The sequence below is a fragment of the Puntigrus tetrazona genome, chromosome 24 (genome assembly GCF_018831695.1).
Source record: "Puntigrus tetrazona isolate hp1 chromosome 24, ASM1883169v1, whole genome shotgun sequence".
Taxonomy (NCBI): domain Eukaryota; kingdom Metazoa; phylum Chordata; class Actinopteri; order Cypriniformes; family Cyprinidae; genus Puntigrus; species Puntigrus tetrazona.
Window position 1 is genome coordinate 14,362,114 of NC_056722.1, and position 14,370 is coordinate 14,376,483.

The 14,370-nt window shown below is 36.8% G+C and overlaps 1 protein-coding gene across 2 annotated transcripts in view; it reads right to left on the minus strand.

The window, feature by feature from the left end:
• stau2 (staufen double-stranded RNA binding protein 2) overlaps positions 1 to 14,370 on the minus strand; it is an 89,373-nt gene that overhangs the window by 44,653 nt on the left and 30,350 nt on the right. For both annotated transcript variants that reach the window (XM_043225613.1, XM_043225612.1), the window contains exons 8-11: positions 9,223 to 9,435; positions 7,953 to 8,090; positions 5,838 to 5,969; positions 5,081 to 5,138 (exon numbers count right to left, since the gene is read on the minus strand). In XM_043225613.1, the coding sequence (XP_043081548.1) occupies positions 5,081 to 5,138; positions 5,838 to 5,969; positions 7,953 to 8,090; positions 9,223 to 9,435 (541 nt within the window). The remainder of the gene's footprint in view (positions 1 to 5,080; positions 5,139 to 5,837; positions 5,970 to 7,952; positions 8,091 to 9,222; positions 9,436 to 14,370) is intronic.

Sequence of the window (14,370 nt, forward strand, 5' to 3'; positions counted from 1 at the left end):
TCCAGAAAAGTCTGAAAGGCATCATCAGAATACTCCATCTGACATCAGTTGTTTAATATTTTATGAAGCTACGAAAATACTTTTTATATTCTGTATTCGTGTGCTGTTCTCGGTCAGCCGCAACACGGACTATTCTGACAATGTCTTTAATCATTTTCTGGGCCTTGACAGTGTTAACTCTTTAGGACAGCCAAGCCTCCCATTTTCAACCAAAATAATGTGTTCGGAAGAAGAACAAGGTTTTATGGGTTTGGGATGGCATGGGAGTAAATCATCATCTGGAAGCTGAATAAATAATCTTTTCATGGATGTATGGCTCTAAGGGTGCAAAAAAAAAGAAAGAAAAAGAATAAATTGTCCAAATGAAGTTTCTAGCAATGCATAAAACTAATTAAAAATTATGTTTTGATATATTTACAGTAGGAATTTAACAAAATATTTTCACACAATGTGATCTTATTATCCTAATGATTTTTGGCATAAAAGAAAAATCTGTAATTTTGACTCATACCATATAATTTTGGTTATTGCTACACATATACCTTATGACTGGTTTTGTGGTCATAAGTGTCAGATGTGTTTTCCACTTCTTCAATCATATTATTTATGATCTATGCAAAAACAAACGAGAAAAATTCTCTTTTTAACTTGATTTCTTTGCTTTCGTTTAGTATATTTAAATAAAAATATCGTTTCCACAAGATTTAGTTATTTAGAGTAAATGTTAAATAAGTAATCAGTAATCAAGCACCTGAAAATTATTTTTTGCTGAAACAGTTAAATGCTTCAACAATGTAACAAACGATGAAATTATGTGTTACTGTATGTCATTTTGAGAATATGAGAAAAGGGAAGACTTGATGGTGTTTAATGTTATGTTGGCTTATATGTTGGAATAATTAGAAGCATTTAAATTATACTAGGTTACTATTGTGGAGCATTAGCCTATGCTGTGGACCGGAACAGCACAAGTTATTGATTTGCTCAAGGAGAGTTTAATGCTTAGCATTTAGCATGCTAAGATGTGCTTCTGATACCTAGCTTGTTAGCTACATACAACCACATCTTTTAAATCATTTAATATATAAAACTGCATTAATTAATCCTGCCAGGGAACCTTATAAAATGATTTAAAAATGACGTCATTCCATGATGCTGAAATTACACAAAATAATTATGTTTGTTTAACTTGATGGATTCATGTGGGACCAGTGTACATGATTAAATCTAAGCCCAATCAACATTTATGGCATAATGCTGATTAACACACAAAAAAAATCTTTGCAAAAGACAAAAATCAAGACTTTTCTTCTCTTTAAAATCATGTTTTGGCTATGCGTTTTAATGCTTTTAAAATTACTCCATTTACTTTCTCTCATATTTATAATGGGGTTTTTTTATATAAAGTGGGACAAAGGAAATTATTTTGGTTCTGATTGAGTTCAACTTGAACTGAACCCAAAATATTATTAGCTTTAATAACCAGTTACCAAATAGCACAATGATGTAAGTCAAGGAGAAATTCTCTACAACATATTCCAAGTAAAGCTAAGTTTAGCTCTCTCCTAATTGTACACTTACATTTCTTAAAATAAAAAAAAAAAAGGGCAGACGACATAAATAATTTACAAAACATTTTAATGTACTTTGTTTCAGTATGTTAATTGGTTCAAGCTGAATTAACTGTAGAACAGTAAAAAAGAAAACGAACTGCTTGCCGCAAGCGCTATAATAAAGGTTTTTCCATCAGCCAAGAGCTTCGTCAGCATGTGTGCAAGTTCCAGGAATGTCACTACATAGTTGGGTCAAATATGCTCCAACATTAGACCACGAGTGACCTGATTTAGAGATGATTTAGAGAAGCTGTTGTTTTCATAGAATCATCCAAAACAGTTGTCAAACACTGCTTCAAATCAAGCAACAAAAGTGCCTGATTACACAATGCGGTCATTGAAAACCCACTGAAGTTGTTTACGCGAGGATGACGGTCATATCACTTTACCATTTCTGCAACCTTCGTTACCGTTTTAGCATTTGACAACAACGATTTGAACTGGTTTTTTTATCATTCGATTTCATATATTCCTAAACTTATGTGTCAAGTAGTGCCAGATATGCATATTTCCACAGGAGGAAAAAAAAAAAAAAAAAGACTGGTCTGGAAAAATTGAATCAGGACCCAATAATGCCAGAGGCCAGGGGTGTAATAATGTCCACAAGTTCACAACAACAACAACTACAACTCAGTCTGGCAAGACTGACGCAAACCAAAACTAGATCGCTGCCATTATAATCACAAAGCTGTTTACAGAGATGCTCAATTGACAGACACTGTGTGTATGTCTTAATTCTGTTTGTTTTCTCCATCTGTCTGAAATGATTTTATTTACAAATATCATATGTGTGAATTGACTGCTATGATTTTCGTTCATTACACAACTTCTAACCGCATCAAAGGAGCTTTTGATTGCATAAGACAGTGATTTGAATTACTTAGGATGTTCAAATATATTGGCAAAACTCATAAACAAAAGACAGTGATGTGCTATGTTTGTTTGCAGGCAGGCTGTGCAGGAACGTTGCCAGTTACATCATTTCTCAGAGCTGGGAATCATGGGCTGATGTTGTGAGAAATTGGGTCCTTCCTCGAAATCAGGTCTCCATGAATTATTAATAGTTATATCACTAACAACATCAGTTAAAACTGTATAGAACTGCTTACTATACAATAAATAATAAAACAAATAATAATAGATGAAAAGAACGATAGGTCATCCAGTATTAGGATTTGGAGAAATGCAGCATTACATTACTTACTCACCAACGGATCATCTGCAGTGAATGGGTGCCGTCGGGAACAAAGTGATTAAAATGTAACAAAAAGACAAGAAATCCACACAACTTTTCATTGAGATGGGCTTTGACTTCCAACTGTTCGTGGCAATAGAGTTCTCTGTTCACAACATTGCTCTCTCCTGTAAAAAAACAAGTTGTCTCATCTGAATCAGGTGAAAAATATGTGTATCAAACATAATCAGATTCAATTAATGCAAAACAAATAAATCAGTTGTGTCTTACAAACACACAGCTTTTTATTTGAGCGTTTTTGTGATTACTCTTAATCTGAAGGCACAAATTCACTGCAGACGATCCACTTTTTGAGAAAGTGATGTACACAACAGTTCTTTATGGTGCTTGAACCTGATTGGCTGAGATAAGTGCTATATAAGCCTCTGGCTTGCTTTGTTCTAGCGATTATCGTCTAATTGATTACAGAGACCGTATCTGCATTTAATAACAAATCGTTCAATCTCATCCTTATACATCCCTATCATTGTATTCTTTTACTTTATACTGTTCAGTGCTTTGATACAATCTGTGTTGTTAAAAGCGCTATATAAATAAAAATGATTGATTGATACTCAAGTGATATCAGAATTCAAACCATTTCACTGTTTGTATTCATCTGCCTGCAGTATTTCTGATAGCGAGTGTCATGGCAACCTAATTTTTTCACTAATCGTGTCACAGAATATAGCTTCATGAGTTTTTAGGGGAGAATGTACATGCTTAGGACTCAAATATGCAGTTTGTTAATAAAAATAATGGCTTAAAAAGACAACATTTTCGATGATATGCGATCCAGGGCGTCAGCAGGCATTCAGTGCTCATGAAGCCACGGAGAGCAGCTTCACCTCGACCAGATCTTCTGGAATTTTCCGCTGGCACTGATTAAGGCTGTGCGATATATATCGAATGCAATGTTGTAATACCTGCAGTATGTGGTTTTGCATTGTCCTCCTGAAATACACAAGGCCTTTTCCTGAAATAGACGTCATCTGGAGGAGAGCATATGTTGGTCTAAAATTTTTATATACCTTTCAGCGTTCACAGGGCCTTCCAAAACATGCAAGCTGCCCGTAACGTATGCACTTATTCACCCTCATACCATCAGAGATGCTGCTGGCTTTTGAACTGAATGCTGATAACATGCTGGAAGGTTTCCCTCCTCTTTAGCCCGGAGGTGTCCATGATTTCCAACAAAGAATGTCCAATTTGAACTCTTTTGACCATGAACACTTTTCAACTTTTCAATCTTCAACATTTTAAATGGCCCACAGGACACGACGGTGCTTCTGGTCCGGGGTTGTAATACAATAAGCTTTTAATTAAGCAACTCAACGGTCCTTCGTTACAAGGTTGAAAGTGATGTTTTTGAATAAGTAACGAAGGCATGGGGTCAGCTGTTTGGTCAAACTGTCAACATTTGGATTGAATCCGTGCTAGAAGGAACTAGATTTGCCCAAAGTAGTGTTTTTAGAGACACTCTATTGTTGTTTGTTATGTTTTTACACACTTGTGCCAATGAACTCTTGTATAACCACAATCACCCTACTAGCACTTTACTTCTTCGAAGACCTTTTTGTTTTGACAAATATTCGTTTTTTGGGTACACTGTTCACTCGAATACCTAAAACTATAAAATAATTGTAATTATTTTTTTCTTTTAATATCTGAACGTTCGATTTTTAACATTTATGTAATTTCATTAAAATGGTTATTACATTTAGGGTAAGTGCATGCATAGTGTACAAGTTATTAGGCTAATTGGGTATCTGTACGCTATGTAGTACATAACCTAACCAAAACAGATATCAATGGTCGTTACAACATAGTTCAATGACATGCATCATTATGTGATATTGTAGAAAATGTAAACGGCGCCCATTAAAAAACCTTACTTCTCGAAACTTCAGTCTTAAAAGAGCTCCAAAGAACTCCTAGTCGAGCATGGCATGAAAATGGATATGTTTGTGTGTGCGCAAACCCGACTGGAAGACAACGGTTGTACCCTGGAATAGTTTTTGGTTGGTTAATGTGTGTGTGAGTGTGTAATACTGTGGTCTCACAGACCCCCTGGGAAAGCACATAAGTCTGCGTGAATAGGAGGAATTCACAGGCTCTCCATAGAAGCGAGTTTGTGATTGAGCCGACTCGGTTTCTTATTAATCAGTCAGATAGATTAAACGGCCCAGCATCACCTACACTGGGGAACACAGACGGAAAGAAAAACACTTACTGTTGCTCGTTGTTTCAGGAAAAGCAGCCCTTTGTCCATTCCAGCCTTTGTTGTCCATCTGTGGCCAATGTTAAGATAATAGAGGAGTGGGAAGAAATGGAGAGGGAGAAAAAGAGGGCCGTTTTAGCAAACCCCTTTTCATGCATGTCAGACAAGTCGCTTTCCCTTGTTTCCATTAGAAAGGGAGAATTGCTACCAAATTGAGACATCACGACATAAGCGTCACTAACTTGCAAAGACTAAGTAGATGGGAGATTTAAAGATTAAGGTTGTGCACACCGAAACAGGAAGCAGCGTGATGATACACACGTATACATTCGCATACTCTCTCATTAATACCCCCGCTACGCTGTTCATACTGAATGTGACAGCAAAATGGGATAATTAACTCGGTAAAAGAAAGACAACTAACAGAATAGTTACCTTAATGTAAAAACGCTAAATTAAATGTCGGTGTGCTACAAAGCAATTCCATTTTACATTTTTGGCATGAGTATAAAAAAGACAAGTCTTAAACATTTTAGCATTTTTGTCCACTGGTTGGTTCATCTAAAACAGGGGTCACCAAACTAGACCTTGGAGGACCAGTTTCCTGCAAGAGTTTAGCTCCAGCTTGCCTCAAAACACCTGCCTGGAGGATTCAAGTATACCTATTAGGACCTTGATTAGCAGGTTCAGGTGTGTTTAATAAGAGATGGAGCTAAAAACCGGCCGAACAGAGTCTGCAAGACTTCAAAGCAGCTTGATTGAAACTGACCTTTTCCGGAGTGTTCTGTAATGGTGTAGATGCCTTGTAGCCCAGTTGAAGCAGCATGGCCTCAGCAGCGTTACGCTTGGCCACTTTTTTGTTTGGCCCAGTTCCTGTGGTCACCTCAGTACCTACTTTCACCTATCAACAAACATTGCAGGACTGTTATTAAAAAAAGAAACAATAATGCATCTAAAATGTAAAGTTGGCCTATATTGCCAGTAAACCTTTAATAATGACAGAAAAGTCTGAATCGGTCAGAAAGCACAGCCAACACCCATTCGCCAGCACTATAGTCTTACACATTTATAAAAGATAAAAACATTTTGTTGACAAAAACTTTCTCTAAACCGAGACAACCATCTTTTCATATTTATTAGGAGCAAAGCAGCAGGTGGGGAAAGATGGTGTGGGCCTGAAAACCTGAAAACAGACACGTATTGATGCCCACAGACCAGAGAGCGAACAATGTGGAAATTTTAGAAGCGACTGGGCAACACAAAAGAAACACACACAAGCAAAGTCTAATGCGACAGTGAAAGGAGCATGGAGAATCAGTTAGAGGCTGTGCTACCGCACGCTCAGAGATGCACGGAGCGCTTTAAAGCGAGGGATTATCGGACGGGACACAGGGAAGAGAAACTTCTCCAACTTGGATGCTGCTTGATACTTGTTTATGTGTGTGGTAGAGCTGGATGACTCTCTGACGGATCATTCAGAACAAAATGATTTTTGTTTTACTGCAGTGTTCAGTGCACTATTAATGCTGCTGAAATACTGCAGCTTTCATCTGTTCTTTTCACTCCATTCCGATCCATCCTTTTATTCTACATTACATGCTAATTTAATTACCTTTACAATGTCCTTTGTCTCTAGCCCAATGCATCCTAGCCTATCTAGTTTACACAACTTAATTAACTCTGTACTAGACTGTACTGTATTAACTCTGATTAACTTAAATTTTCTCAAATTAACAAAAAAAAAAACTGTACTCTATTTACTTTACTCAATCCATTATATATAATTTACTGCAGTCACTTACTTCAACCTTATGCTATAATTATAAATAAATGGACTACCCTAACCTATTACTTCAGTCTTACTCTACACACCTAAATACTAAATACTACTCTATAACTCTTTACTCTACACAGCTATACTCTACTAATGTGCTACTAATCCTACTGTTCAACTCTAAACAATGCCACTTTATACTTTGATACATCACTAATTTACTCTACTTGATACTTTGCTTTTCAACACAATGCTCAACTAGCAAGTGTAAGTCAACTAAGTTGCATGAGTTCTGATTTTTTATTTTTTCTATTCTTTGATCCAAGATCCAAGTTGGAGGCATTTCTAAACATATGTGGAAATCCAAGGTGCTTTAGAGCCCATTCAGCTGGAATTTTTGCGTATTTGTTCATAGGGACTAAGCACCACTCTTATGGCTACAGGGGGCTTCATTTTTACTGTATGAGGTAAAGTAATTTTTTCTGGGCAGACAGCAGTACAGTTATTGTTGTTTTAACGACCTGTAATAAACCAGTGGACACCAGCCAGTGATGTGACGTGTGCACTAATTTCACATGTGATTTCGCAGTGAACAATCCAAAAATAATGGGTCGATTTCTTTTTTTTTTACATTTATACACAAGCCAATAACCAATTTTCATGCAAACCTTGTATTTGCATCATTTGTGCAAGAGGTCAAGGGCATAAATGCACATGCTTGTTGAGCTAGGCAGAGGGGTTTTGCACAAAGTTTAGTGTTTAAGCTTTAAATTTTGCTTGGGCCTAAGCGTTACATTTTTGCGTTGTCACCTAAATGATCTAAATTAAGACAAATTATCCATTAACTTCTGCAATGAGATGAAATTACTAAAGAGTGGACGAGCAACTGTGTGTACGCGTGTTAAAAGAGTCTCTGTCTGACTTTGAAAGAGCTGAAGGTCAGTGGTAATCAGAGCCGGAGGAGGTGACAGTCTTTCTGATTAAGACAGATTGCACAGTGGGAGGTTATCAGTGTTTGTGCAGGACTCATCTGTCCTTCACTCCCCCTCTCAGCCTTCAGTTTTTTTATTTTACTTTACACCTCTTCATTCCCTCTTTTATTAAACTTACCTGCATGATGAATTCTCTCCTGCGAGGCATCCCTCTCTCTGAAAGCAGCATATATTCGGGCTCCTTCTCCTTTTTGGCCTGTTGAATCTGAGCCAGTCTGCTAATAGGGTTCATGCCCTGTCCATACTCTGGTCCTGTCTGAGAGAGAAATTGAGAAGGAAAAAGCAAATGAGAACGAGGATGAGAGACACAGATAATGCAGCAGAGGGACAGATGGACGACTGGTTAATGTTCGTGTCAGTAACACTGTCAGGAGAATGACAAAAGGGTGAATGAGCGCGTGTGAATGAGTGACTGACTGAGTGAGCAAAGAAATTTGGATTGGGGATGTCAAACGCCAAAAACATTGAATGTGGAAAAAAACCCCAAAACCATATGACTTTATTTATATATAATAAGAAATGTGCCTTAAGCAATAAATCAGCATATCAAAAAATTCCTGAAGGGTCATTGTCATTACAGGAATAAATCCCTTAAAATATATTCAAACAGAAAACTTAATTTTAAATTGTAATAAGATATGAGAATAAAAATTGACAACAAAAATGTTGAAGACAACAACATTTAAATAATTAAAATATACACTATTACTACTGTTCACTAGTTATAGAATACATTCAACCTACATAAAAGTCGAAAACATAAGTCCTGTTCACACAAAGCACGCTAACGCAAAAGATGACGATATATAGTCCTAAAAAACATTCTCAGTGTTAAAGAATAGCAGTGTCACACCACAACTATAACAATGAAGGCATAGAGAAACAATATTCTAATAAACAACATACGAAAAAGTCAATGGTGACCCAAAACAGGCTGGTAACAAACTATTTGAAAAATATCTTCCTTTGTGTTCAGCAGAACAATGCATTCATAAAGTTTTAGAACTACTTGAAGGTGAGTAAATGATGACAGATTTTTCATTTTTGAGTGAATTACTCTAACAGCCAATCAGAATCCGTCCTGCTATCACAAGCTGGAGAATTTAAAACGGCAGACACAGGAGAACTTAAAATAAACAGACGATATCGTTAGCTGGTGAGGGCTCTAATGTAGTTGTCGTGCTTGGTGCGAACAGGCCTGTAGCTTTTATTTTGCCAATTTCTTTATTTTGCTCGTAACACAGAAATTGCTGAGTTTAAACTTGTCCAAAATGCATCCCATAATAATGCATAATATTCAATGTTGATATAATATTCCAATAACTGCCACAACTTAGGAATCTTAAGGAAGCTGCACTCCTTTTGGATCTGCTCCTAAAACAACCCACCTTTAAAATGGTCTTAGGCCGCTTCTTGTAATGCACTTTGGGTTTCTCCACAACAGGAAGCACTGGCAGTTTCTTCAGTTCCTGCAGAATGGAGAGGGCTGCTCTCTTTTTGGAGAGTTTCTTACTATTCCCCTCACCCTCGGCTGAGAACTCCCCCACCGTCACACGTGTGAGGAAACTCTTCATGTGTGGGGGTCCACTTTCCTTCAGCACCTGAGGGCCATGTAATGAACACGTTACACAGGAGAACACACATGCATGCAGAAGAGGGAACAGCAGTCATTCCAGTCACGCTCCCTTTCTCTCTGCCCCTTAGGCCATGTCTGCTGCGCGCTCTCTTCCTTCTGCCCTTTACCACGTTCTTTCTCGACGATGGAAACGGGAATACTGCTAATTAGACTCACTACACTTGAACTGTCCAGTTTAACAACCGAATCAAAAACTCACATGGGGAGAGAAACCACTGGAACTTGGGAAACTGCACCTGGTTATTAAACACCTCACACGCTCAGTATGAATATATGAATACAAATACATATGCATGTGCATATGCGCAAATCAGAATGACAGCTTGCACTTATTAAAGCAGTGTTTTAAGCTTGTTTATAAGAATAGCTGCTCTTCTTTGTGAAAGACAAACACATTCGATTTTATTTAATATTTATACGGTTAACGATTATTGTTATTAATTTGGTTATTAAGTTTAGAGACCAATTTGCACCATTAACTAGTTGCTTATTAGCATGCATAACTCTATATTGGCTATTTATAAGTGCTTATGAACCGCATATTAATCTCTTAGTTAATATTATTCTTGCGTGTATATTAGATTTAATTAATTGGCATCTCATGTAATACGTAAACACATACATACATAGGCTGGTAAGTGATTATAATTTTTCATTTCAATTACATGATGCGCCAATAAACTAATCTAATTAAATCACTCTGAGAAATCACTCCCAAAACATAATTTAAAGTCACTGTTGTGTAGAGCTTCAAACAGACATTACAAAAAGCAGCTTCAGCAAGAAATATTTTGTTTAATAAAATGTTATACTCATATACTCCTTTATTTTAGTAATATATATATATATATATATATATATATATATATATATATATATATATATATATATATATATATATATATATATATATATATATACAAATAACTTAATTAAATTGTTTGTAATTATTTTGTAATTAATAATGAAATTATTAAAAAAGTTTAAATGACAAAATAAAACAATTTAAATATCATTTTAATTATACATAATATAAAAAATTAACTGATTAAAATATTAATAAATACTACAGTAACAAAAACATAAAAAATAACTATATATTAGACATTAGACCAATCAGAGATGATTTTATTCACAATCATTTAACTTAGTAGTTCTTCCTCTTTTCTGCTATTATTACTATCCACTACTCACTATCGTGAGAAACCAAAATTTAATGTAATGCACATGTTATCGTATTTACTTCCTGTGACATCATCAAAATGGTCAACAGAACAGGTGAGCTGCTATGAGCTCTTTAAGAGCAACACTGGGGGGATTGAGTTTCACGCAGACGCACATACACAGCTGAGGGTGGGCCTCTGTGTGCTCAGTCAGAACTGAAAGTTATCCGTCTCCAGAGACTCCCTCCTCACATCCTCTCTTCACACACATGACCATTTTGGCATTCGTACAAACATGTGACACTCCAGTGAAACAAGCTCAGCTGAGAGGAACTATATCCCCATACAAAGCTAATGAAGATTATCACGACCGATTCAAAGACAGTTCCAAACTTCTATAGGTTTCAAGGTTTGCGTAAACGAAGCCTGGAGGCTCATGTCATTTCAAACATGCAATACTTCATAAAGATAGATCATACAAATATTCACCATTGGTTGTTGTTCCAAACCTTTAAGCCAGGTAACACTAAAAGAGAACTTTTATGAATGTTCCTGTAGCTTTTCTACACAACAGAATGGATCCAGTGCTTGAAAATGGGTGAAAAACAGGTCCAACCTTATTCAAGGTGGCCTTAATTACTGTGCAATTGCATTTAAATTAATCATTTGATACACGCTTTTACTTAGATTTTAAAAATACCTTAGTGTAATTAAATCTATATTACCGTAATTTACAATTAAACTGTCGACAAATCCTTAACCCATCCATACCACAACACCTTTAACTAACCTTACCTGTATTCCATATCAATATCAGCATTTTTGTAAGCACATAGTAAATAAGGGCCACCCAGTAAAAAGTGTGATCAAAAAGAGAAAAAGTACCAAAATTGTCCATATATCTTCTGAAGTCAGATGATAAGTGAACACACAGATAAAAGGTAAAAGTCAAAACAACTAATTAATAATAATAATAATAATAATAATAATAATAATAATAATAATAATAATAATAATAATAATTAATAATAAATAATTATATATTATATATAAAAGAGCTGTATATATAAAATGAACAATAAAACAGAGGTGAACAGTGACACAAAACACTGAAATGTAGCTTGAAAATTGCTTTTGAAAAGTATAAATACAGGCTGTGTTTACGGTACTTTTCTTGTGCTTTTTGATCTTGACATTCCTATCCCTGTCACCCTTACTGTTTCACAGAGGAAATGAAATCATCCGGGTTTCAAACGAGTAAATTATGATAGAAATGTCATTTCTGAGAGAACCCTCTCTTTAAAGCTCAGTTGATATGAATGATTGAAAGCGTAGACAAACATCATTAATCTTCATCTGTAAGCACCAGATCCCCAACAATCTGGGCTTTCATCTGAAGATGGCGAGGAACTGAGGAACACAAGAGAGCTCTGTGCATTTCCCGCACACTTGACAGAGTGGCATAACCCAATATTTACTAGGCCTTGATGTGGAATTCATTTGATCATCACACTTAGATGTTACATAAGAATTGAGAGAATTCCTCCGAGTGAGCATCACTCCATAATGAAGTGACGAAATTCTGCTATACTTCCCTCTTGGAAATATCAGCATGTCTTTTTCAGCTCTCTTGCGAGGATGAGGTGTGGGGAGGAAAGAAAAGCTGTGAGTCCGTCATTCAGGGAACTCCCACACGGTCTATTCCATGGGCTGAGAGTGGAGATTTAGCCCGCTTACTCAGTCGCCGATTATACAACTAACTCAATTCAGCTATAAAATCTGCCAAGAAATTCCCAGAGAAAAAGAGACCAAGACTTCAATGAAATGTCAACTTCTCTGCGATTCTCTTTGATGAGAAATATCTCGCAAACAGAGCCTCAAATTGCTGGAGATGGGAACTTTTGGTCTGAAAAGGGAGTCCTGAGTCCCAAAAGGAGGCATAAAGCTAAACACTTCACTGTTGCAAATAATAAAATTTAAATAGTGAATTCACTTTGGCACACTGCTAAACAAACCACTCATTTTCCAACTCCCCTAGAGTTAAATAGTTGATTTTTTGAATACATTCAGCCAATGTCCGGGTCTGGTGGTAGCACTTTTTTTTAGCTTAACATAGATAACTGAATCTGATTGGACTGTCAGAAATGACAAAACTTGACTCTACTATAGTTACATCGTTTACTAAGAATGGGGTCTATTTTCAGGCGCTGCGTAATATAATTGCGGCTGGTGTAGCCAAGGTATGGCAGCAAAGTTCCTTTATTATTACGCCAGAATGAAAGTATAGTTCCTAGTTATATCAGGCTAGAAAATCGCAACTTTTCTTTTTCCATTACATAATGTACTGTCGCCATATTGGGTGATCAGCTGAATGGATTCAAAAAGGTACAACTCACGTGTTTTTAACTCTAGTGGAGTTGGAAAAGGAGCCTATTTTATGGACAAAACTTGTTGAAACATTCTTTAAAGTATCTTGTTGCAAAAGAAAGGAAATCAAACAGGTTTTGAACAACACAAGGGTGAGTAAAATAGTACAGAATTTACATTTTTGTGGCAAACTATCCCTTTATATCTTATTTTGTGCTATTTTTAACAAATATTAGTTGCCGGTGAGAACAACCTCAACTAACTACAACAACAAGTCAAAACGGGCCTGTTAACTGGCCTCCTGACACAGTTTCCATAACACTGAGGTAGGTGGGTGGCAGTTCCAGCCGGTGAATGAGCCTCATCGGGTGAACGAGGACTGTGAGGAGGTCTTGGCACCGGGGCCCGACTCCCTTCGTGGCGGCAGACGAGGTTGTGTTGTCTGCAATAGATGATATGGCATCCTCAGGCAGTGATGGGGTTTCAGCAAGTGTTTGATTCTTGTGTCTGACGGTGGCCAGAGTTCCTCTGTCTGCTCTCTGTCTCGCATGGCTGGCAATGGAGATCAAGTTGTAGGAAGGAATCGCTGTAACATGAGGTTGATCATTCTTCATCCCCTCCGTGGATGCGAGGGTATTAGAGATATGGTATTAGTGAGACCGCCGTGTCCTCAGCCTGGTGAAAAGGTAGGATACCAGGCCAGGGTGGGACAATGGCAAGGACTGATATAATAAAGAAAAGCTCTTTTGTATGGATTGTTGATGTGTATTGCCTGAGGGAAGGTACTTATGTACAAGATGGGTGGTTCTTGGCATGAGTTTACACTCTTGTACCTCTGTAAGGAGTCATCCATGACAAGAAACTGTGATTAATGTATTCGTTCTTTGAAGCTGGCATCTGTTTGATATCGTTTGACACAGACAAGAAGGAGACAAGAGTGGTCCTTGATTTCATAAAGGGACAGGAGAGACACTGTTCTGGTTGACCTAAAGGTACAGTTCACACGAAAATAAAGCTTCTGTCATCATTTATTCACTCTAATGTTGTTCCAAAATTGGAGCAAGGCAATATATTTCACGATGTATTCATGCGCATCTCATTGGTAGAGTTGGTTCTTCATCACCTGTTTTTAAATGGAGCGGCAGCTACACAATACTGAGTTCTATTTCACAGGTGATTCATTTGCAATACTGAACCTGATATTGCGTAGCTTGTCAATGATCTCTGTGTATCAACTGCTGATCCATTTGAAAACAGGTGATTTACTGCTAATCAAAGAACCAGCTTTACTGACGTCATGCACATGAATATATCGCACAATATATTGTCCAGCCCTGTTCCATACCTGATATTGTTTCTTCAGTGAAACA